The 27771-nt window shown below is 34.0% G+C and overlaps 2 protein-coding genes across 2 annotated transcripts; one reads left to right on the top strand and one right to left on the bottom strand.

Annotated features, from left to right (window-relative positions):
• The first annotated feature begins 4743 nt into the window (after window positions 1–4743).
• LOC132550789 (monocarboxylate transporter 13-like) lies at window positions 4744–18757 on the top strand. The gene is made up of 5 exons (XM_060214878.1): window positions 4744–4826; window positions 9484–9710; window positions 10687–10830; window positions 14318–15115; window positions 15578–18757. The coding sequence occupies exons 2-5, from the start codon at window positions 9524–9526 to the stop codon at window positions 15874–15876; spliced, it is 1428 nt and encodes a 475-aa protein (XP_060070861.1). The 5' UTR covers window positions 4744–4826; window positions 9484–9523; the 3' UTR covers window positions 15877–18757.
• A 3766-nt stretch (window positions 18758–22523) lies between these two features.
• On the bottom strand, window positions 22524–27684 carry LOC132550783 (organic cation/carnitine transporter 2-like). The gene is made up of 7 exons (XM_060214871.1): window positions 27491–27684; window positions 26830–27126; window positions 26156–26290; window positions 25550–25635; window positions 25008–25125; window positions 24059–24131; window positions 22524–22700 (listed from the first exon to the last, which is right to left on the bottom strand). The coding sequence occupies exons 1-7, from the start codon at window positions 27682–27684 to the stop codon at window positions 22524–22526; spliced, it is 1080 nt and encodes a 359-aa protein (XP_060070854.1).
• Window positions 27685–27771: the final 87 nt, after the last annotated feature.

The raw sequence follows: 27771 nt of genomic DNA on the forward strand, positions 1-27771 counted from the left end.
ACCTTTTGAATGTACCATAGCAAAACAAGAGAAACTGCTTGGTTCCTGGATATAAAAGGTAAACAAACACTTGGTTGATGTTGAACACTCCATTCTGTGCATGATTTTATTTATTTAAAAAAACCCCAGTCACTTGGTGTTTTCAGTCCTGTAATCATTCTTCCTGGTCAGTTATTCAAAATAATTCTATCGTTGGTAGCCTAATCCCATGGTGAAACTGCTTCAGCAGTTGTTAACGTGTCACGTGCGCACAGTATCTTCCGATATTTTCCGTTTTCCTTAGTCAGTCATGCATTTATGTTTGGTAATGCAGATCAGATATAGTGAGCAAAACTCTTGGGCTTTGTTGAGGCATAATCTCAAGACGTAGAATCATTTTAGTCGTTTTTTTTCTCCTGGAACCAATAAAGTTACTTGCTTGTGCCTTCAATTTTGACATGCCATGTTCCAGTTGTGCACAGAGCGAAAGTGATGTAATCCCTGGAGTATCGAGGATGCCGATTTGGAGACGTCTATACCTACACTTAAATATTACGTAGACTGGATTCTAGCACTTTCTGGTATATTCTTAGGGTGACTTTATAATATCACGTTCTGGTTTATTTATAGACCTGTTTATGTGTCGGATGTTTAGCTCTGGAAACATGCGGTACTTATTATTCAAAGCCATGTTTCCTAGACGAGAAAATTAGCACGTTTTTGTCCTAGTAAACTTTAATGTGGTGGAGATCAGATGAGGAAGTGTTAGGTCCAAAAATCTAGTCTTTTGGCCGGGTCCTGCGTCCTCTGTCGTAAGCAAGTTATATTTTCAACTTTTTCTGGAAAACAACAGGACCGGTTTCAATGAAAGTTTGTATAGCCCAGTCATGACTTAAGATGAACCAAAATTGTGATTTATATGGTCTCAACACCCATTGACCTAGCGGCGAGACAAATGGGGTAGACTTGACACGGGAGAATCAGACACTTTTCATGGACGGAATGTAAAATTATTAAAGTCCTGAGTGAAGGTCCTCGCTCCCCTTTTGGATTAGGAAACTTTTCCCATAGTTTGTCATTTATTTTAATTCAGATTCTGTTAGAATCCTTAACGTAGGATGGCAGTTAATATTATGCACACGTTACATTTGCATTGCTTGTACAAAATAGTTAGATTAGTTAAATGAATTGAACAATATGTTACAAACAACGACAACATTAAAAAAGGTGGTGGGAGACCATGAACATGGTGAAGGCCATTTGGTCTGATTTTAACCATATTCTCCTAGCATAACTGAAGAGTCTTATAAGGCCAATATTGTTACATTATCCTGGATGTTATCCATTTGGTCATATTTTACTTGCTTCTATAACTGTATTAAAAGTGATATTAAACCTTTGTCTTGTACAATGTTGTACTTAATGCTATTATTGTTCACCTGTGTCTGGTACAAAGTTGTACTTAATGCTATTATTGTTCACCTGTGTCTGGTACAATGTTGTACTTAATGCTATTATTGTTCACCTGTGTCTCGTACAATGCTGTACTTAATGCTATTATTGTTCACCTGTGTCTGGTACAATGTTGTACTTAATGCTATTATTGTTCACCTGTGTCTCGTACAATGTAATTAATGCTATAATTGTTTATCTTTGTCCTGTTCAATGTTATACTTACTTCTATAAGTGTTCTTTACTTCTATAATTGTATTGAAAGTGATATTCACCTGTGTCTTGTACAATTGTGCAATTTTGAAAACGGGTTGAAGAAAGATTCACACTAAGACGATTGAAATAGAATACCAGGCGTTGGAGAAGAGTAAGCGCCTTTTGTTTTATCAACGGCACTTCCAATGTAAATATTGATCAAATGGTTAAAGCATCTCAAAAACACAACCGTCATGGAGTACGTCTTACTGCATCCTCCATACTCCAGGGATTACGAACACATGGGAATACCAGGCAACGAAAAAGTTGATCGTGTCGCTTAGGCAGCTTTCTAGCACGTCTTGTTTTTAAACTTCATTTTACTGATTTTAAACCATGTATCAAACATTTTTAATAGCTCAGTGGCAGGACGAATGGAATCAATATACCGATGATAATTGCATTCTGTAAAACCTATCATCCATGCCATAGAGACAACCACCGCGACGAAGTTGTCCTTGTCTGTCTTCGGATAGGCCATACTTACCTTACACATTCATATATGTTGAAAGGTGAAAATAATTCTCGGTGCATATTATGTGATGAGCCATTCACCGTTAAACATTTTTTATGGGACGGCGTTGACCTGTCCACTCGAGATTTTTTTATCGCAACGTTACAAGTCTGAAGATCCTTAGTTTGAAACTGTTCGGATTTATAAAATTCTAGGTTATCTGAAAGATTTTGGTCTTTATTATAGAATATTTCCTTTTTGGATGGCTGTGTCTTTTCACCGGTTGATGACCCTTATGACCTTTTATGTGTTGACGGGCCGTTAAGATTGTAATAATAATAACTTTCGTTCTCTGCACCTCTGGAATAATACATTATGGCAAAATTGAAGGTTACGTGAGCGACACCTTGTAGACAAAACGAAACGACTTGTTTGATCCTTTGATGTACATCAAACGAATCACGAGGTCGCATAACAGTATATTGTAATGGTTTTGAAGTTGGGTTTAGCTCCATTGTAATCATGAAAAGGAGCGTATCGGCCTTGATTGGTCTGGGTTTTTCTCCTGGATCCATTCAAATTACTTCACCTGTGTCTTCAGATTTGCAGTGACATGTTACAGGATTCAGAGAGCGAAACTGATCGTAACCCCTGGATTATCAAGGATGCTTACATCGCCAGAATACTGACATTTGTCGGTGGGAATCAATCAGTCAATCCATCAATCAATCAATAACATTAGAATCACGATATTTAGTAGATGAGAGTTGACAAAGTATGTTTTTTATCGTTTCAGATTAATAACATAGTCAAGGAGGAGTCAAATGTTGAACTGATAGCACATGGGCTATATCAAGAAAACTTATTCCACGATTCAATTTCACATTCTATGTGCACTTGCTAGTTGTGTTGATGCTAATTCTATTTACATTAACCGAGAGAACATTCTCGTCCTAGTTTGATTATAAATAACTTGCCACATTACAATGAAATGCAAAATACATCAGAATATGTTATGAATGAATTCAAGCTATTTGGGAAACATATCATCAGTGTCGAAATACACAATATGCTAAACCACACGCATTCATTCTGCAATGTCTAATACGCATAATAATTGATAATTTGTTTTTAGGGACTAACCAGTATGCTTTGTTATAAAACATAAAAACACCAACAAGCGAACACAATATTGATTTAAGTAGCTTCTGCATATCTAGTTGTGGTTTAGTTATGATGTCAGCATGAGTTTGCAAAAGTAACACTTTATATCCTTGTAGCTAAAATGCTATCCATGACACGACAATGTCACGTACGCAATTTAGTATAGTATAGTATTTAGTATTAGTTTTTAGTGTTCAAAACCGATGTCGTACATATTTTCAGGAATCTTCGTGTAAATCTTTCTTTTGTTCATACTTTGCTCTAGGTTTATGGAATTTGCGTTTTGAATTATGGTTTTGTTTCCATGTTGGTATTTGTTATGTTTGTTTTTATCTTACTTTTTTAAATGTTCTCCGTGAAATTTTATGAATGTTTTGGTATTATGATTTTCATTACAGATCTTCATTAAAAAAAAACCCTTGCTTACCCCTCTAAAATCGGTATGTCACGGGGTCAAATCTTGATATTTAGGCTCATAAATTGCCTATTACATCTCACACTTGGTATCATTACTTGGTAGATAGAAAACATTTAAGACAGAGAGACAGATTGGGTGTTAAAATGAATTGGCTGATCAGAGAGATCAGCAAGGTCAGCTGATATAAGGTGGATGATTATTGCTTTAAATTAGTAGGGTGACTATTAAGAAAGTAATGTGACTTGATTCGATTGAGGTTGGCAGTTAAATAATTGCATATGAGAGATTATTGAAATTAAACAATGTTATGGGAACAGGGTGTGATGTGTGATTAAGGTGAACGATGAAATGTAAAGGATGAGTGTATACTGAGGTGGAGTTGTTGTTGGACACTCGAGAGTGAAGATGTCATTACGATCTGAGAGTGGCGGACGAAGAGATGACTGTTTTGTACATATGAGAAGTAAATAACTGTATATTTTGATCAGTAAGTAAACTTTAAATAGTACAGGACCTTAAGTCATCATTCTACAATACTTGGCTACGTCACTAAATTGTTACAAATTATGTCTCATTTTTAAACACTTAAACGTATTTAGTATTCTACATAATCATTTTGATAATGACGAAAAGAATAGCAAAGTAATCGAAATTCGTTTGGATGTACCTGGTGGCAGCCGCCATATCGTATTGGTTTCAATAGTTGTGTTGGTTGGAAAGTATACACACACACATATATATATATATATGCTTTTTCATACACAAAGTGTAATACTATTTATAAATATGGATAATTCTGTCTACTACATTTGATCACGGAAATCAATAACAAACAAATCTAAAACCTGGTGATATTATCACGATATTGCTATCTGGTTAAAACATGTCTCTATCAATATTATCGTTGTTGTAATTTTCCACACATATCGTTAATGAACAAATATCCATTAATAATAGATATTTTTTGTTGCTCCGCGCATGCCTGGGTAGGACGCACGTGATTTACTTCGGATGGTAGACGACAATAGATGGCGGAAGAGGATTACCTCCACTCGAAGGCCGATTACATCAGCTGACTGAGGGGAATAGAGTCGAGAATATAAGGTAGGTCTCCTAATTTGTAAGATAGTTGTGCCACATGTGTCTAAGCATAGGATCGGCAGTGTTTGTGGATTTATTATTCTCTGTTGTAAATGAGTAGGGAAACCTCCACCAGCTGATCGCTAGCCAGGCGTGTGGACTATACACAGAAGCACACGTACAACAGTCGTGTATGTAGAGTAGGGTATGGATTTCTTCAGCAATGACTGTATACTGGCTTTATATTTCTGCTATTGATTTCGAGATATGTCGTTCGACATGGATTTATCCTTGTACTTTTAGATATGTATCAAAACAAATGTAGATAAGATTTTTCCAGTGTAATATCTGATCACATAACAAAGAAGTGAACAAAATACCCTTCACCATACCCTACGTTATCAGGATACTCCATTTTAATTCCTGAACTGACGCTTTCATCGATAAATATATATAGAATATTGTTCACAGCTGTGCCTTTGTGTCAATTCCGTCAGCAAAATATCTATTTTTAACATTGTTTATTGTATTTGTATAATAGCTAATGAAAATACCCACCAGTCAAACATAAAAGACAACAAAATATCGTCTGCTAGTTGGCATGGTTGTATAGTATGTGGAACCTACGTGAAATTAGTGCAGCTTCGGGAAAATGTATGATTCTCTACATTGCATACTATTTATATCCTTTGCTATATTTCTCAACTAAAATTGTTTGAAAGCATATTGTTTACATTTGTTAGCTATCTATACATGTTTAAACATGTTTGCCTGTTGTAACTTACATTAAGTGAACACAGATACTTTATAAAATGGTTGGACTTTTCATTTATGTCTATTTTCAAATGATTATGTAGACTTGCTTGTTGTACCTTAAACTTATCTGTTAGGTCATTTCTATGAACTGATGTAGTCCTCTTAAATAAATGTTATTTTACAGTGTTTGTATTTGAGAGTTACCTTCCATATTCGTCATAACACACTACGCTTAAAATCGCCCACACACATATACGTCATCTGGTATTGAAAATAAACAAATGTTACTATACAGAGGACCATATAACATTGTGAAGCATGGTATAATTGACAGATTATCATAACGTTTTATTTATTATGTTATGTTAACGAGAAGGTATGTATTACTGAAAACAAAACATGAAACTACAAACATATGAACAGAATCATTATCGAAACTCAGATTCAAAACAAGTACGGCAAACTATGATTTAAAGAACGATTTAAAGGAAGACTACTGAAAAAGGTTCAAGGTGAATAAAATTAGGTGTTTGGGAAGAGTAAACGTCTTCTGCTTCATTAACGATACTTATCATACAAATCTTGGTCAATTCTAAAATAGGTAATTCCCCGTTACTAAATGACAAAAAAGTATTCCACAATTGTACCAACAATAAACTAACGGGAATCAAACACGACCAGCTTCATATTGAAAATAGTTCTCAATGAAATCACTATGACAACCGTAAAACTTCCCCATGTGTTGTGAGTAATGCGTTCTGATAAAGCAAGTTGTGTAACAATTTTTATTCCCATATAAATTCCAGTTTTACCTTGTAGACGTCAAAGTAATGTTAGATATTTCAAATGTAATATTGTTATCTTTGAACATATATATTTTATGCATCAATCTGCTATGGAAAGCAATGCGATTTTTAAACACGTGTTCTCTTATAAAGCTTATTTGACAAGGTTATATGACATTTAAAAGGAAAAACATTTGATTTCCTCTCTCTTAGTAACTCTACATAGTTGATACACAGATGATAGGAACTGGAGACCCAGTAGTGTAAGCGTCTTCTGCTTGACACATTGCATGTAAATTGTGGTCAATCTAAGTAACTTCGTATGGCACGCCTGAAAATATCCCAATAAGATATGTCTAGTGATAATGTAGGCAAGATTCCAGCCAGGACAAGTTTTACAAAGTTTTTTTCATGTCCTGTGACAGATATATTCTGATCATCACACGTTGTAACAAACTGTTGCTCAGTGCTGGTCACCATACTCGTGCTCTGTTCTTATATAAATCTTAATATGCGGTGTAATGTAATGTGTAGTAGTATAGATTGAACAGGTTTTATCTATAACTCTAACTAAGACTCATAATAACCTACAAATACATATTGTATTGATGGTATATATACTTGTTGTAATGTGAAATATATAATGTGCAATCAATCGCTTAGATATAGAAGAAAACTTGGAACAGGATATCTCCTGAAATATACAACTGATTTTTCTTTATATTAAAAGTCAAGTACGTCCACAGGAAATATATTTTTCATATTTATAAATACTACCGGCATCAACAACAAAACCATAACTGAATAAATTTATACCTTAAAAAAATCTTCCATTAAATATGTTTCTAATGTTATTTTACATTTAACATCAGTAAACACGCTGATACTAAGAAGATTAACAGTATTGAAACTTTATTAAAGAATCTGGATTCAAATCTAATTTTAAAGATTTGAGTTTTGTTATGTTAATGAGGCGTCGTAGTTCAGTTTTCGCTTTTAATCCTCTCACGTTTCCTTCGCCTTACAATTCAATAGCATTTTGCAGACTGGTGGGAGCTATGTACATATATTAAAATATCACGAGTTCGATAGAGAAATATATGTCAGAGCTTTGACAAAGTCGGACCAAACTTCGAACACAAATCTGAACTCATAAAAACGTTTAAGTGTTATTTAATAATTAGGTGGAGTGGTATAAATTGTTAAATGTGGAAGGCACCACCTTCATCAATTTCTGTGATGTAGACGTGATGACATTTACAACAAGACTAGGCTTTAGATCACTGGTAATGGTCTTTACTCCACTATTGATGTTTGTAGTGTGCACATCACATCAGGTGAGGTTACTCGTATTTCTGAATAGTCTGTATTTTAGAATTGTTTCAATATTGATTAGATTGTACTTAAGTGGACGGAAATAAGATATACATCTTTGTGGTTACAGAACATGTGCCCTTTGGCCTTTATCTCTTTCTGTCAGGGTTTCCGTTCTGTATGTGGGTTTTGTTTTTACGTGGTACACAGACGTTTCCCAGACTTTTAGTTTAATTTAGATATCAAAATCTTAACTTAATGTAGACAGTTATCAATATGACGCATTACACTTCTTCATCACTTGCTTACCTTTGATAGCCTTCCGCTAAATTGTGTGATATTGTAGTTTTCAATCTTTATATAGTAACCAACTTATCTGATCTATTTGAAAGTAATGAAATATGCCAACAGCTGACAAACAGGCGAAGGTTGATGACGTCTGTTGGTCTGTAGGAACCTGTTATGGTCGCCTTCGTTGTTTTATTTTTAAAATATCATATATTTCCTTGTCCTACATACTTATATGCAAATTCGATGATTGTTGCTATGTCTTTTGGTTGTGTTCCTATGAACCTAATTTCTACTGGATTTGTTTCTTGTATTACTGTGTGAATCTTTGTTTTAGTAAAGTTACTGTAAACCTCATTTTCATAGAACGTTTACCGTGGGTATCGATGTAAATGTTTGTTTTAGTTAAGTTACTGTAAAACTAATTTTCATTGAACTGTAACCGTTGGTATCGATGTAAATATTTGTTTTAGTTAAGTTGCTGTAAACCTTTTTTTTTCATAGAACTTTTACCGTGGGTATTTGTATTACTTTCTTCACTTTCTTTTCATCGAGTTTAAGTTTTAATTGATAACTTAGTATTGTGCTATAATATTTGTTATAAGAATGCGTTATTAATCATACGTTTTTGTTCCTCACGATATAATATTACAACATAAACAGGCTAAAATTTAGAAAAAATTGAAATTATTATTTTAGTTGGTGAGGTGATATTGGGCACGACTGACCATATCTAAAATGTTCATGTATATAGGCTCCTATTATATATGACTATACACCAAAATGTATGGCACCTTTCCATAGAAATTGAAAGTGGGATACAATTCATTAAACTGCATTGTACAGTTACTTCGTTTTGTTACTTACTGGTGCTTAGGGCATAAATGTTGAAATCCAGGAGGCAATTGAAAAAAAATAACCTATATTTATAAATTTTCAAGAAAACGCCCAGCACGTGTATGTTCTTAACCAGACACTGCTTTAATGATTCATGGTTAATTTCCACTTATCTTTTTAACAGTGTACATCACATTTCTAGAGCTGGTGATGACTAACATCCTTTTTATCTGGTACAAACGTCCACATAGTAATAGCACAAGATCTATATATGTACATGAATAACTTTTTGTTTAACTCATTGTTATACATCGTGTAAATACGCGATGTCCCTATTCTTGTAAGTGCGATTAATGAGCTTGGGGAAATTGATTCTTCAGTACCCTAAGGACAGTGTCATGCGTGTTACTTATTTTTAGCACAAGTAAAGAAATAGGCTAAGGCCGACATCTCAATTTTTGGGCATATTATGCAAGGTCGTTGCCCTCAGGAGAACAGAACAGAAAACGTTTGTAACATCAGAGTAATACTTTTACTTAAGATTCAACGTTATTTACATCTACTGGCGTGTTCGGACTTATAGTAAAACATAAAACATTAAGTATGATACGTGACTATGTACAATGGAAAAGCGATAAAATATAGATATGTGTTAAACCAGTGTAATACAATATATCAGTAATACACTTTTACTTTTGCAGATGATGATACGTTAAGGAAGTACGCCGCAAAAGTTCGGAAATGGAGAAACCGGATAGCACTTGGGCTTGGGTCGTTGTCATAGCTGCAGCATGTATACGGATCATTGTGTATGGCAACTCGTACACTTCCGGTATTGTGTATTACGTCATACTTGATGTGTTCGGAAAGAGTAGGGCTGAAACGTCATGGGTTGCGTCTGTGATAACAGCAGCTACGTTTGCAACATGTGAGTATTGATGTTAATTGCATCAGCTGTACATTTAAGGAACTGTGATGGTGAAATGCATACAATGCATTTTTCCTTCTATAATCTATATAAAAGACAGAATATTTATAGCTATACTTCTCAACATCATCACATCATTGGAAAGATATAATTTACGTTAAGTCCAACACTGACCTATTCCAGTTAATGCCATGCCATATACAACGTATAAACACAACAAAACGTAGACTAAATACACAGTAGTTATGTTACTCAGAGGTCAGACATGACATGTTCACATTAGTGGCATGTTTAATTTTATCTACCTGATGATAGATCCGATACAAAGGAAACACGCGCAATGTACAGGCATTTTTACATTATCCAAATTTAAATATCACAGTCCCATTTAATTACATTTGCACTTTGTATTGTTCGAACATTTATATAAGCAATATGAAGGCACAAACTTGCTTTAAATAACCATGAAATGATATGACCTGCTAAATGCCAATTCATTTTAATAAAAACTCATAGAACGACATCTTCAGTAACGAAAAAAAAGATAAAAAAAATCGCACGGACATATGCCATTCTTTAGCATTTATGGACATAATTCGGGGTTTTTATCATTGTTGTTGTATCGGACGTCTGTATTCAGTTATATTTTAAATTGCATAGCATTATTGCGATGGATTCTTACCATAGATATTTCTTAATTTCCAGTTAATGAACTGCCGACATCGTAGTATTCTACTTCCAAAGTGGGTCCAAAATACCCGTGCACCACCAGATTGTTTTTGTAAATACAAATTAGCTACTGGAAGAATTAGAACAACAAAACAAAAAGTCTTAAAGTTTGATGTTTTGTATTACCCTTCACTAAATTACTGCGGGTATATTGGGTATTTTGCAATTAACACATTTTGCAAACAAGAACGTGCCGTCGTAAGATAATACACACTATTTTACGTGTCCAATTTTATCTGTCCCTTAGGTCCTGTATCAGGAATATTGGTGAATCGCTTTGGTATGAGGAAAGTGGCACTTGCCGGTGGCATCGTGGCATCCTCTGGTCTCATGGCGAGTTCCTTTGCCACAAGTCTGCCTGTCTTGACTTTGTGTTACGGCGTCGTTACAGGTAATGCCCACATGACGATAAAGGTAAACCTGTTGTGAACAATGGTTGCAGGCGAATACATGTGATGTGTATTCCACTTAGTGATTCTATTTTCAGAACTGAATTGTAAACTCTCTTTATTAACAAAAATATACCTGATTTCCTTTACAGCAGAATATAGGCAACACCAAGAATCGTCCTGGATTTGATGCCATTCTTGGGTATGTAATCAGCCCAGTCAACACTGATACCAGGGGATTAACTAGATGAGTGGTAAGGTATCATTAAAACACTAGGACGCCTATCTTAATCCACCCGGTGCAAGCAAACCTGGACAGTTAATGAAATGTAATTCAACACAATATGTACGATATAACCCCAACGAACTGCACATATTAAACGTTTATAACCATTGCCCAATTACCATAATTATTGCGCTTTCCTGATAGACACGCGAAGACAAACTTCGGAAAAGTATATTTGCACAGACTGTATTTCTGCAGAATTTGCTGTTTATAATATATTGAACGAGTGTTCTAGCGAACAAGCTGCAACGAATGGAGAGGATAGCCGCAAAATTGCTGCACATGATTACTGACCTAACACTCTGTAAATATATATTACAAACATATTTCATTAACAAACCCACTTAGATGCAAATAACAACCGCAACAAGGGGTTGGGAGTTATCTGTTTACATATCACCAAATTCTATCTTATGATATCATTTATTTAATAGACTGGCTTAGGAGGAAATCTATTCACATATTCTCTCTTTCAATATCCTTAACTTTAAAGCCCGGGATAGAGGGTTACCTATTCACATATTATATCATTCTCTCTTTAGGTATCCTATATTTTAGAGCCTGAGCTAAGGGGATATCTATTCACATATTCTCTCTTTCAATATCCGTTATGTTAGAGCCTGGGGGAGAGGGATATCTATTCATATATCATGCCATTCTCTCTTTAGGTATCCTATATTTTAGAGCCTGAGCTAAGGGGATATCTATTCACATATTCTCTCTTTCAATATCCGTTATGTTAGAGCCTGGGGGAGAGGGATATCTATTCATATATCATGCCATTCTCTCTTTAGGTATCCTATATTTTAGAGCCTGAGCTAAGGGGATATCTATTCACATATTCTCTCTTTCAATATCCGTTATGTTAGAGCCTGGGGGAGAGGGATATCTATTCATATATCATGTCATTCTCTCTTTAGGTATCCTATATTTTAGAGCCTGAGCGAAGGGGATATCTATTCACATATTCTCTCTTTCAATATCCGTTATGTTAGAGCCTGGGGGAGAGGGATATCTATTCATATATCATGTCATTCTCTCTCTAGGTATCCTATATTTTAGAGCCTGAGCTAAGGGGATATCTATTCACATATTCTCTCTCTCAATATTCGTTATGTTAGAGCCTGAGGAAGAGGGATATCTCTTCATATATCATGTCATTCTCTCTCTAGGTATCCTATATTTTAGATATTGGAGTAAGTGATATCTATTCACTTCACATGTTTTTTTTTTCTCTTTTTAGATATCCTATATGATAGAGACGAGACATCTGTACGTGTATTTTTTTTAAGCGGCTACTGGTGTTTATAGTCTTATTCTGACAAGAAGCAACAGATCATGATTTGTGACTTAAACCTGAAAGTAAAGATCATCATGACATTACATATTATGGACTAATAAACATTTTAGGGTGAAGTGTTGAAACCATACATTTTTGCTTCGTGACTCAGAAATTCATATATGTACATGTTATTAGTTACAGCAGAGCAGAGGAATGAACTCAAATGTATCAGACAGCGGTTTTATCCTTCTTGTCAGTGAAAGAAAGGACTTAGAGAAATCAAAACTGATCGAAAGAAACGTCAAAGTCTAGATGGGCATTTAAACTACACTCATAATTCAATCATTTTCTTTTATCTGATAATTTCAGAAGATTGTCAAGTTCATGTATATTTTGAACCGTGTCGGTTTTCGAATGAAATAAAAACGTGGCATAAAGGTTACTGAAATTTCTGATGACCAGATTTGCCCCGGCAGTGGCTAAAAGACAAAATAGACACTTTGAGATTTTTTTTCCGAATATTAACTTCATAATATTGAAAAATTTGGCCCATCGAAAAGAGTAAACTTCACAGCATATTTACGAAATATGGGGTTGTAATATTTAAAGCTGTTATTTCTCAACAGGGTATAGGATGTCACTATATTATATATATTTTTATATATATTATATATAAAAAATTGTATATATATAAAAAATTGTATATTATACTTTTTTATCTATATATATATATTAATGCAGACATGTTTCGTTCAATATGCACTTTTGACCAGAACACTTCTTATAACTGACATTTATAATTTTCCAACTGCAAACAACACTAGTCAGTTGATACATTTGTGTTTTGTGACTGTTCTTATCTCTCCTTGCCATATAATACATATAACATAAAATGACCCGATTCTTGTTAGGAAGTCCATTTAAATACCTCCCAATGCAGTCCTTTATCGAAAGCAGTTTCTAGATTAAGAAAAGTCGGTAGCAGGCAGGTAAACTAATATGTCTGAATTATAGCTAAAAGGAAGATGGGATATATAGGAAAATATCAGTAAAAGTAAGTAAGTTCTTTGTATGCTATATTCACATATGTTGATTTATGGTTATGTTTTGGTTAGAGTCGGATAGTTCTGCTTCTTAAATTTTATATTTGACGGTAACAACATAAAACCAACAGTGAATGGAGCCACATGTTGACGGATCATCAATCGGATATAATAGCTGTTTACGAATCTAGCAGTTATAGGTAGACCAATCAAGCATAACTTATTGAAAGGTGTAAAAAATGTAATAACCATCAGCAAATGTGAATAATCCATTTGTATGATGATTATGCAAATTGTTAATGTACTTGATGACATATTGGATGAAGACGGCCTCACAAAGAAAACACTTTTGCTCAACTATGTTTACGTTCCGCATCACAGGAAACCAACAACAGAAAACATATATCAGGATGTCAACATGACAAAGTCATTCAACAACAAACATGATGTCATAATTGCCAATGTTAATGATATCGACGGTCCTATGAATTTTATTTTGTGATTAATATGATAAAGTAGAAATGAATAACGGTTGACGATATCAAGAAGTGTCTTTGCGTAATTTCTATAATATTCAGGTAGTTTGCATACGAATTAAAAAGTAAAAAGTCATTCAAGGCTGAAAGTTTTCTTGATTTCCTTCTTTTAAGTTTATTCATGTAAATTCGTGTGTGATATTTTATGGTGCTTTGTGTCATCGGTCGGAACCATGATTTAGTCTATCATTTTGTTTCATTAAACTCCTATCTGAAACAGTTCAACCCTTTTTATTAATTTAAACACGAATGGTTTGATTTCAGATGCAGACTTGGAGATTATCAAGCCACATACAAGTGTCTTGTTCCCGTCAGATATTATTTAAATCCCTATCTTTACAGGAGTTGGATGCGGACTTACATTTATACCAGGTAGTGTTGCAGTCGCCAGATACTTCACCAAACGGAGGAATATCGCCATGGGTTTTGCATCAGCAGGAGGTGGAATTGGATCATTTGCATTTCCACCAATCATCAACTACCTTAATGAGAAATATTTATGGAGGGGCATGTTTATGATTTTATCTGGGATCTCATTAAATATGTGTGTATTTGCCTTACTGTATCGACCTGTGACGTCACCTAACAACAACGACGATGAGGTATCAGACCATGAGCAGCCAATCACAGAAAAGAAGGAAACGCAAAGAAAGAAAAATGACTGGGCATTTTTGAAATTAATCGATTTCTATATTCTTGGTCTGAATAATATATTGTATCAATTGGGTGCAACAATTGTATATGGACATTTAGGGGCGTGTGTTATACGTCAGTTCAAGTTTGATAAAGTATTTGCCTCAATGCTGTATTCTGTTATCGGAATAACAATTATGATTTTTAAAGTTTGCCAAGGATTCGTCATCCAATATCCAAGATGGAAAATATTCCGGCCATATCAGCAGTATATACTGTGGTACACAATTGGCGGCTTGTCGGTCTTCATATTTCTCATTAAAGACTTAACCCATGCAGGACTTGTTGTATTTTCCCTGCTATTCGGAGCAAGCTATGCCTCCTGTGGGGGTTCGCTTATACCAGCCATTCTGATAGACTTGTCAGGCGTAGACCAATTCACATTGGCGTATGGAATTATCCTCTTCGGACAAGCTCTTGGGATGCTTTTCGGCCCGTTTTTAGCAGGTACGTAACCGTAAGATATGACATAACGAAATTCAAGATTTCAAATAAGTAACTTGTATTTTACTATAGTCAGTTTAATGAATTAAACACAATTGGTTGCCGAGTTGTTTCATATATTACAGGTAAGATAAGTATTTTATGCTCTGCCTTGAAAACGGGGACACATAGCGTTATCCATGTCCGTCCCGTTCCGTCCCATCCTGATTCAATGCAAACACCTAGCATCCTCATTCATTGGTCAACTTTTACAGAAAGGTCAATTATGTATATACTTCAGATATTCGAAGGTCCAAGGTTAACGTCAAGGTCAGTCTTGCTACATTTTGTCACACTTTTTCAAGATTATGTGCAATTACAATTTGGGCATTATTGTGTTTTAGGGGTCCAAAATCAAGGCCTCAGTGGCTATAGCATTTATGTTTTACAGATATTTTCTAGTTTCCAAAAACTTCTTTGTTTCAGGTTTACTGTTTGATTCATTGAGAGCATATGATGCTGCGTTTGTTTTGGCGGGAGTGTTGATGATAATCAGCGCCGGTATCATGATCTTCCCCTGTCGGAGCTATAAAGTGGCAGAAACAAAGTCAGACGTTACCTATGTTGTCACATATGATCGGGAGCCAGCTGATGTGGAGGCTGCCGGAAATGATGGACAAACTGAAACTATTGGAAAAGACAACGGGCAAATCAGTACTCCAACAGGTGTGGTAACCGACAGAGAAGTGGTAGAGGCAGCAAACCTTATCGAGTCTGCAGCGTAACATTTAAATCAATGTTGAAAGAATAAGCTCAATCATTATTATAGGTTGAACCTGCTGTAATTGTTATTCCGTTCTGTTCAAATTTCACAGTAACTAACATGTATAATTCATTATGAGCACTCTGCACTTTAGCTTTTCTCGCAAAAAGGAAAATAACGAAATCAATTTGTAGAGTACCACAAGGAAACTGAAGTATTATAGTAATACTATATTGTTTTTATTCTAAACCCAATTTTACATATGTTTTTTCCATTAATTTTTGAAAGTAGTTTTGCTTGAAATACTATTTTGCTTCTCGCAAGGTCATAAAACTAAAACTTGATATTTAGGAAGTTAAACACGTATCAAAACATTTAGAATTTACTTTGTTTTACGAATGTCATTACAATTTATTGATGATTTCTGTTACATGGTACCTTATTTGTACCTAGATACGATATCAATCATGAATACAAATGATTCTTACGTTTGCATTGGTTACAAGTATATCTGTTGAAAAATATTTTGGCCTCAATATTGAAAATTTTTTAACGTTGATATATATATATAGCGTTTATGTGTCCGTTTCCTGTTTTGCTGCAATAGAACATACATTGGATCTAATTTTAGTGTTTTAATTAGAAATTTACATATAATCTGAACTCAGCAGGCAATTCTTACGAAGAATCATGTTGTATATTACTTCATACATAGAGGAAATTCTCAGTTCTTGAGGAGAAAGTGATTTATACCATCAATTTCTTAGTGTTATCAAAATTGTTATATTTCAAATACGATTGTTTAATGTTATGTAAATCACTGGTGCTATTTTTCATATCATATCAAATCATTTTCATTCTATGTTTCTATTTGTGTCATGTTTTGTTTCGTGCAACCATTCCACTTTTTAAATCTGAAGAAGCATGCAGTTTTATGACACATTTGTACTTTCTCGAAAGCTATGAACAGTTATGAGGGAGCAATTTCTTTGTTGGAGTCTTCATTATATATAGATAATCTTTTTTTTGTTTTTTCAAAAATCTCATTAATTATTATCCATTATGGATAATATATCTTTATTTCATGATTTCTGGTTTCAGGGATTCTGTAAAGACGATGCAAAGAGGCGAGGAGTTAGTATCATAGATGCATATATTAATGCCATTCATTAGGAAAATAGTACGTATCATACGTACGTGAAATAAGTATTTTGTCCACGTTTGAAATGTATTTCACAATATAATTGCACCTGCAAATTGAATCAAGTTGTGAAAAGTCCGTTAGAATAACTTCCATAATTATCACACATGTGAAGAGCATCTGATCTCCTGCTACTCTAATATATTGATATCAGCTAGTATTCCTTAACGTGACGTCATTTCAAATATGAAGCATGACCCCTACTTTCCACTCCTGAATATGATAGGCAGTTGATTCTCTGCCAATAAACTATTAAGAAACAAACTTTCTTTGAAGCTGCTATGTATTGCTTTAATTCCATAGTTTGTCTTTCGGTGATCAAATATTTTGCTACTCTTTCCCAAAATAGGTTCCTTGTTATTGTTAACGAAGAACGAATCGTTTCTGACCCAGTTGCTACCATGCGTAAAAAATGAGAAAATTAAAATATGAAAGGCATGACTATCATTTGTTTTAATGTTGAAGCGTATATGTTATGTGAAGCATATCAATGTTTTTCTCCTCAATCAGTTCTTCTGTTTTGACTGTGCTTTTAATGGGACGGGGTTCAACTCGTACGGCGTTAGGTCGGACCTGTAAGCAGGGTCCCAAAGCAACTGTTTTGTTTTAATTTAATTTGTATGTATATTTGTTTATAGAAACAAACCTTCCATTTCTTACTTAATTGTCGTGATAGTCTTTACCTGTATTCCTGTAATTTGACCTATTGCTTTGTGTCGTAAAACCTTTCATCTTAAAAAAGTGATATTATAGACTTATATCATCTTCAGGTTGACATTAAAAACATGTTTTTTATTAATTGTGAACGAAAATATCACATGATAAAATGTATTTTTCTTTTCTAACTAGATTTCTGAATCTCGTACGAAATGGAAAACCATAAATAAGTGGTAATTGTGAAAAAAAGGTTTTTACTTAAGAAAGTAACCATTTTCGGTTCGCTATAAGGGCCACTCTTGCTCAATATGTTTTATATTTTCTACTTTATCACACATTTGACTGTATTTAATTCTGAAATTGCATGTTTCCGTGGCAGTATAAATATACGTCGTTAACGGTGTTTTACATCTGATAAAATACAACATCATGCATTTAATTAATAATTGTTGTATTGTTATGACCACCAGTACTCAAACTGTACCGCTGCCAAACAGACCAAACGCTGAACAATCTCAATCTCCGATTTTGGGGTATTAACGGGTAATTTTATCAAGTCCACACCTAAAGGATATATTTAATAATGAACAGATAAGTTGGAGTATTCCGGAAGTGCGATGGGTCAACTATAAATAGAAATACTGGGGATATTTTCGTTTCCAAAACATTTAATTAAGAGGACGTGATAACAAAACATTTACTTAAAAGGGCAGGATGATAAATAATTCAGGTGATCTGCTGATTGTTTAACTAATTCATTGTTATTTCAACGATGGTTATAAGTAAATGTATTAACTCACATTGAGTTATTTTTACATCAAACGTACTCGATATGCTGTCTTTTACAAAGAAGTTTAATATACATTTGTTTATTTATAGATTATATATATGTTTAGGATGTTTACACTAGCATAGCAAGTGTTTGAACGACATGACGGTGTACTTCTTTTTTACAGAAGCAGCAAATTTTAACTTCTTGTATTCATTGTAAATTACAGACACTGTTTTGTAAATGTGAACCGAAAAACTTATAATAAACCTTCGTTGAAACAATAAAATTAAAGTTGTTATGTTTTAGGGGGTGAATGGTATAGATTTCTGGTTGTGTGTCTATGATTTAAAAAAAAAAGCCCTCCTGGGCTTGAAAATCGGAGATGCCATAGAAATCATCTAGAAAATCAATGAAATTCAATAATCATTAAAAAGTTTAACTTCATGCTTTAAACAATTTCCATTTCAATATCTTATAGTGTAAGGATTTACAACGTATCATTTCATTGACTGATACCGAGTGCTTCACCAAATGTCAAAGAGTTCTGTGGAATGTACATTGGTTAACCGGACAGAATATATGAATGCTCAAAGTTGTTTTTTTTTTTTTTTTTTTTCCCTGTTTGATGGGTTAGCTACGATAATGATTACATTTGAAGAGTTATTATAAGGCAAGGTACTATGACCTGACGGAAAACAGTGTTACTTACCTTATGTTATGGAGCATTTGTTAAGAAGAGATAACGTTACATTTTTGTTTGTGGATCTTCAGTATCAGGTGTTAAAGAAGTACAGTAAACATGGTACTGAATTGTTCATCCATCCTATCATTCATTCATCGTTGAGTTTGGTGATAAGATCTTCCAACACGCTATTGACATACCTATTGGAACTAACTGTGTCCCTCTGTCAGATGACCTTGTTTTGGTTTTCACACGAGGCTGAATTTATCGAAGAGCTTCTTAAAGAAGTCACAAGATCATTGAAAAGTTGTTTAAATTCACGTTTAAATATATTAATGACGCATTGTCGTTAAACAATAATAACTTCAGTGAATGCGACCATCGTATATGTCCACCAAAATTGGAAATTAAAGGCACGACAGATTCCTCTACATCAGCCATTTATCTCGATTTTTTCCTTCAATGAAACAAACACGCAGGGTCCTCCACCAAACTGTATGATAAGCGTGATGACTTCCCTACTGTGAATTTTCCATTTCTAGATAGCAAAATCGTTGCAACTTCTCCCTATGTTTATGGGGATGCCCATTATCACGATCTTCGTACAAGAAGGCGTCAACCGTCAGACAATGTTGGAACACAGGGTTTCAAAAACTGCAGGTTGAAGAAAATAATAGGGAAGTTTTATGGTCGTTATAGTGGTCGCAATGAGATTTTTTCTATTTCTTTGTGTGATTTGAAGCTGGGCATAAGCTAGTTTCTTTTGTTCATACTTTGCCCGTTTTATGGAATTTAAATTATGATTATGTTGCCATGTTGGTATTTTCTTGATATTTTTTGCCTGTTGGTTATGTTGTTGTATACCTTGTTCTCCTTTTAAAGCGTGATATTTCTTACTTGGATTAGTTGAAAAACCCGGTTTTATCACATTTATCTTAAGGAGATAAAGCAGAAAATTTTGATAATAAATTTGACAAAATGAAATTTGAATTTTGAAATAAGTTTTCTGACATTTTTAACATCATAAAACTTGCAATGTTAAAGTTACATTGCACTTTCTAAAAGGTATAAATTGATGTCAGGGTATGACTTATCAAGCTGACTACGCTTTATACGTCACGTCTGTGACCCAGGTTTATAGCGTCAATAAACAAAACGAAGCGTCACAAGGTTTTGTTATATTTAAATTACATTCACCGCTCTAAAATGCAGTAGCATTTTTATATTATATTCAGGGAGATCATCTGCATATGTGTAAAACGTATTTATCTTAAACATAAGATGACGATAATAGATATATCCTACGTGAGAGAAATTTGTACAGGCTAATAAAAGTCAGTGTGCGTTGAAATCAAGGTATGTTATCGTATTGTCGGTTTTAAAACTTAAATTATAATCTATTTAAAACATTGGAATTATTTCAGGTCATTAAGGACGATGTTCTCTGTTCTTTGTAAATTTCCGCCTATTTCGCAATACAAAGAACAGGATGTGAAGATTGAGCTCTACAGTAAATACTTTCTCACTGTACCCACTACGAGTTCTAATCGTTATATAGTGATATCCGCACTTGAAATATGTTTAAATACAAAGTGTTTAAAACTACCTAAAATGTGATCAGATTTGATTATTTGTGGTACTGCACTTTTAACCTAGAATGGACTGCAAACTACACATAGAAACAAACATGCTTGTTTAGTATAGTAAAATAACTTCTCAGGTACATCAATGGTTTTAAAGGGTTATTGCAAAAACGTTAAGAATTGTTTTTGTTTACAATTGACTACAATTCACATGAATAACCTCAAGACTTTATAATATTAGTATTTCTGAAATCAACGTGACTGCAAGTGCTGTACGCACATTTCCGTCTCCTGTGTCTGGCATTACCCAGCACCATATTAGGAAAGCTATTGAATTATTTTCCTTCCGAGTCTGTGCTGAAGATATTGTTTCAAAAGTATTTATCAACAACAGAACGAGGAATCACATATTACAGGTATCAGCTTAATATGGTCTCATTGTTCTCATCAGTTCTATTCTTTGCAAGGAATTTGCTTCGAGTCATTCAATGTAGTGTACATTTTTTGTCAACACGGCGTCGAATATCACATGCAACATGCATTTTATGTCTCAGAAATATTTGCTTATTTAAATAGAAACTATTGCTATTGAGTAATCTTTTGATATCCTCGACATATGCTTGTAGAATATGACTCTAAATTTCTAATGAATCAAAAAATAAAAATAGAAAGGCTATGATTTTACAAAGCTTAAGTGGTGAGAAATATCAAACACAATAATTGACTATCTAACCAGCTGTTATCTCATCTCACACAAAGATTTTAAAAAATCTTTGTGTGTATATTTTGTTCCACTTACACTAACTAACAAACATTTTGTGCGGTTTGGTGAAAATGGTTGACTAATAATACTACGGATTGAAAATGAAACAGAATCCGTGCAGTTGTTATTAAATAGCAATCACAAGAACAAAAAAAAAAAAAAAAAAGATGATCGGTGATTATGAAGGTACTTTTTAATTCGACAGTTTTCGCAATAACACTAGACCTGCATTAACAAGTCTAATTGTATATAGTTTCACACCTAGTGGCGAGTAGTGGTGCCTCTGTAAACAACAATTTATCTGTTTACGGGTATGTCCGTGACAGGTCCGGATCGGTACCGGCTGGGTCGCTCGAGTAACAAGCACAACAGTTCAGATTTAACTGAGCATACATTTTTGTTGAAATGAATAACACAAAAGTAATGAAAATAAAATTTCTTTTCTGACGGTATGAGATTTTAGATGATTCATTACTGTGACATGAAGAGACGCCCATTTAATGTTTACAAAAACGTATCTATAATGTGTGTCCGTACACTAAGGCTGGTCATGTGCGACACTTTCTTAAGAAAGTTACGAGTGTATCTAACTATTCAGTATGTATCTGATATATCTACAAGTGTCAAACCTATATATCAATGGCTTTATTAGAAAATATACTTATTTGTCTTCTTATATATTTAGAAAATAATAAACCTCATCCCACATTCATTTATAAGTCATTTCTAAATCTATACAAACTATAATAGAATCGCTCATTTGTGCGATAGAACCACACAACGTACACAGAAATATGCGATAGCTTATTTCGTTCAATTTTCCGATCGTGTGCACATCGTGTATACATCGTGCGCACATCGTACACCGTGTAATGTTGTGCCATTCCACAACTGTAATACGAAATTAACAAAGACATAAACCTATATATTCGAGACTTATAGGAAATAAACAGACATAAACCTATATATTCGAGACTAATAGAAAATAAACAAAGACAATGGTATTATGAACTATACACTCTGTTGTCTCCGGTTAGTACCGCTGTGAGTTTTATACCATTCTTCCAATTCTTCAACCAATGTCGGAAGTTCGTGTCCTCTTGTCTCCGGCAGAAAGGGAAGAACCAACGTTAGAATGACGCACAAGCAACCAAATATGGCGCCAGGGGCCCATCTAACATGTGTAGACTGGAAATGAGTATACACTATACTATTACAAGTTCCTCTGTACTGTAAATGCATTAATACTTGGAAAGCGTTTTCAGGTAAGGGGCATCACGGTCAAAAGTAATGTTTTTAATGACTTGACATTTTGTGAACATTCTCTGTTATGCTGATTCGCATTTTTCATTCCGATTGTCCCGTTTGAACATTCATACTGTTCGGAAAAAAATTCTTCTAAATATAACGCCAATAATCTATACATAAATCTCATATATTTCAAAACTTGACAGTTATATTTGCATTCAACAGCAAACAATCAACAGTTATGACAGTAATCTGTTTGAAAAAGAAACATGACACATGGTTTACATTAGTATCAGCCATTTATCATAAGCATTTTAAATATCTGCCATTTCGTCATAACAATTTTTCTTCCCTTTACTATACACATTTATTTGTCAACTTATATTTCCCTGAACAAAGGTAGTTTCCTCCGCAAAACAGCCTTCGTCTCACTGTTTGAATAAAAGTCCTTTTTATGTGCAAACTTCACTTCACTAGCCTTTGTGAACACTACCAGTGAGATCTGTATTTAATGTAACCATCATCGTTACCCTTTGTGAACACTACCAGTGAGATCTGTGTTTAATGTAACCATCATCGTTACCCTTTGTGAACACTACCAGTGAGATCTGTATTTAATGTAACCATCATCGTTACCCTTTGTGAACACTACCGGTGAGATCTGTGTTTAATGTAACAATCATCACTAGCCTTTATGAACACTACCAGTGAGATCTGTATTTAATGTAACAATCATCACTAGCCGTTGTGAACACTACCAGTGAGATCTGTATTTAATGTAACAACCATCACTAGCCATTGTGAACACTACTTAAGAGATCTGCATTTAATGTAACCACCATCACTATAGTGTGTAAACACTAATAGTAACATCTGCATTTAATGTGACAATAAATCGATAACTATTTAACTATCAATAGTACGACTATCACCAGAATTTATTATACGTCTGTGCTCAAGGACCAACAGCAGCTAAATTTATATTTCATAGTATTGAACACATTGCCCTCTTGCAAAGTGTTTGTTTAAAAATAATTGATCATTATTTATCATTATCAATAGGATTATACCTATACATATGTGTGTGTGTGTATGTATGTATTATTTGACATAGCTAAACAGTTATTAAATCATGGTGTCTGATGGCTTTTCAGATATTCTCACAATTCGTACCATTCTGACATTACCTAACTAAATATTGATAATGATAAAGTATAATGTCGTAATGTTCATGGTCATGTGTGTTAAACTTGTAGTTATTAAGTCTTTTATTTTTGGAAAAAAGGTCTTTAACGTACCAGGGGACCAGCAAACGGCGCAAGCATACCTCCTACTCGTCCTGCAGCAGAGGCCAGTCCAATACCAATCGTCCTAGGAAAACATATATTCTAATCAATTTTAAATTCCATATGGCGTTTGACAATTGTTATTAACATTACACCTTTCCACTCGTAAAAAATCTAACGCCAAGAATATATTGAATACAAAAGACCCTCCACAGAGCGATAATTGAATTGATTTTATAATTGATTTACTTGTCATATTCTTGTATTTGTTTATATATCAAAAAAAAAATTCTCCAAAAAAAAAAGAAAAAAGTTTACTATGCGATTACCTGTACTGGTGTTACATTTACATTTTTACAATATGCGAATAAAATAAATCAGTTTCATAAATATTTATAATTAAACAAGATGTGTAGCTCAATACACACGAAAAAGTATCAAATAGTATCGTAAAGATATATGCAATAAAAGTTGTTCGGTCGTCATAATGATCTCCGAGAAATAATCTGTTTCTTTGTGCGATATGGAGGTGGACGTGTTTGATGACCGTTAGTTTGCCTGCCGGTTCTGTTGTTGTTAACTAAGTTATAATTTGAGAACGCGACATCACTTTCTTGGATTGACCAATATTTACATGGCGTGTGTCGTCTTTATAGCAGAAAACGCTTACTCGTCCAGAACATCTGGTCTTATTCTCTTTTTCAATAATTAATATGAAAGTCTTTACTTTGTTAATAATATGCTATAGTTTGGCATCCTTTGAGTATGGGATATGATATATTTTGATACGTCGAGATTTTTAAAAATTACATTTGAATAATACAAAAAATCTTATTATGGTTGAAATCCGGAAAATATTATATTTTTTTCCATCATAATGAATTGTTCCCGAATACTCTTGCAGCGTACATCGATATTTACCATTTACAAATAGGGGTGATTAGCAGATCAAATAATTTACCGCAGGTTTGTCGGGTACATTTCCGGGGTGTAAAGAAATAAACAACTGAACGATCCCGTTATTCCGAGCTTGCCGAGGAAAAAGAATGCCATGATTGCGATATTAGCACCGGGAAAATCTGTAAAAATGTGAAAATAATCACCATCAATATAGCATATTTCTGTTCAGGGAGAAAATAAATATTTCTTTTATAGTATTCTTTAACGCTTTGTTTTATCGTAGACATGCAAGGCGAATGAGTCACTAATTGCTTGTGATTTCGGAATGCCTGGTTCACTTTAAATCAGTGTGGTTTTTTTTATTATTATTGTTGTTTTTTGTTTTCTTTTTGTTTTTGTTTCTGTCTTTGTCTCAGATTTCATTTAAATTCACTTACCCTTTAATGATTTAATGACATACAGATAGTAAGCGTCTTTACTTCGGAATCAATTCGAGTTTTCGATCACCACTCAAGATTTCCTAATACAGCTTTAAATGTACATATAACCATGATCGTAACCGTCCCTATAGCTGTAGATACATAGGTATAAACATGACCTTACCTGATAAATAGTTTGCTGCTGTTCCCGCTAACAGTGAAACAGCTGCAACAGCATGGAATAGGATACAGAACCGCTTCCGTCCTATTCTGTAAAACCATATCAATGTACATAGGACACACTCTCCAAGTTTTTCTTTTTCACGTTCGAATTCAAGATATGAAATTGGAATGATATATCGCCTACATTATCTTAGTATTTCGTCCCTGGTTTACAGTATTCCATCTTTATCATGCCTACGTGGACACCAGATATAAGATTTTCTACCACGATGGGTAAGTGTCAAGCAACTCCCATGGTATCATTTAAATATCAACCTAATCGGTTGTTAAACAAAAGAGTTAAATCCATAGAAACTTAAACTATAAATGGCTTTCGATTTGACAAGGTAACTTTGACCAGGACTACTTTGTGCGTCATTATGCCTATAAAATAAAATAAACTAACGATAAAATAAAATATGAACTGTTTTAATATTAAAATCACAAAATTATTCTAATGTGTGAATTTAACTTAAACTTAGGAATACCATATACATCGACTTTGTCTTCTATGGATACAGCAACAACAAAGTATCTACAGACTTTGGTAGTGTTTAATTTGGCATACCTATTCATTAGCGTATATTCAAAGATTGCAACAGGGTACTCAGCGACCGCCAGCAGAAAGAAACTCAGATATCGATCAACAGGTAAAGAGGCTGAGGAGAGGATCAAACCATAGTATGTCAAGCTGTCAACAGTCCTAGTGGATAACAAACATTGACATACGTTGAAAAACATATTACTCAATATTTATTCTAAACGTAGATGGAGAAATGACAACTAATGTAACTAGTCAATAACCAAAAATAATATCGAGTTACTAAAGTTCTGGAGTTTTAGAATATTTCCAAAATTTTCAAAATCTCGTTTTACAGCAGGGAACACAAACATTTTTGGATGTAAAAACGGTTCAAAGACTCAAATGATAATAACTATATCCTTGCAATGTTGTTTTGTAATGTTACGCCAGCGAGTCAAAAAACATGTATTTCCACTTTAACACCGTAAATAAGCCTTATTCCTTCGTAATACCTTATTTAGATAATTCGCCGAGAGAATTTGCGGAATAGAAAGTCAGATATTAACACGAAATTTTGAAAAAGGACCTGAACGAGTCTTTATGAAACCAAATTACCTAAATAACTATTCTACATTGCGAGACAAAGAAATACAAACCCTACCTCAACTTAAGATGAATTTGTTTCGATGGTATAAAAATGCATGCACAAAAAAACCTACCAAGCAATTATCATTATTACGGTTATCGTTGAAATTCGACGTTTTTTAAACAAAGTTAAGATGTTGTATTTTGGTAGGTTGTTCTTGTTGATTTCCTTTACGTCATTTCCGGTCGGTATCATAGTAGTTGTATCAAGATCTTCTGTACGTGTGAAGTATTCAGCTTTAACCTTCTCAACTATGAACAAAACCTCGTCTTTGTTCACTTTATTAATTTTTGCAGCTTTTCTTAAAATATTCTTCGCTTCTGAGGTTTTGCCATTTGCAAGCAGCCATCGAACTGATTCATCACATATCCTAAAACAGATATATCAAGATGATTTCATCATGGCCATATTTAGTTCGGTTTGGCTGTTTCAACCTTAATATTTCAGATAACATCTATAAATGGTTATTATTGAAAAGGAATGCAGAGTGTTGTTTTTACTCGCATATTTTAGTTGGGAAATATGTTTTGATTACATTCATACACGTACTGTTGTTTAAGATATTAACATACTGTAAATCAGCTGTTTTGTACCACAAAGAAACGTGTTAGCCTCTAGGATTTTTAAGCAAATGTTAATTAGATAATGCCACATCAATTAAACTTGTATAGTTAAGAGATTATGGTTTTATTCTACTTTGTTAATACTGAGTCCGAAAATTGACTAGTACATACCAATAACCAAAGACACTATATGCAGATGTGAGCGTGAAAATGAGGTAGAGATATCGCCACGAGATGTCCTGGAGTAAGTAAACTACAGGCGTGATGAGGACGGTAGAGGATGTCCAAATGGCCAATGCAGCTACCTCTGTCAAATACCTAACTTCCACCGGAAACAGTTCTAGCATCATCGTAGGACGTGCCATAGCGACTCCCTAACAAAATGAATATCGATGTAGAATTCACCCTGGTATTTAACCTCTTGAAATGTTTATTATACTCTTTGGAATTTG

The sequence above is a fragment of the Ylistrum balloti genome, unplaced genomic scaffold (assembly GCF_031769215.1).
Source record: "Ylistrum balloti isolate Yb309-2 unplaced genomic scaffold, AGI_CSIRO_Ybal_v1 Utg370150, whole genome shotgun sequence".
Classification (NCBI taxonomy): Eukaryota; Metazoa; Mollusca; class Bivalvia; order Pectinida; family Pectinidae; genus Ylistrum; species Ylistrum balloti.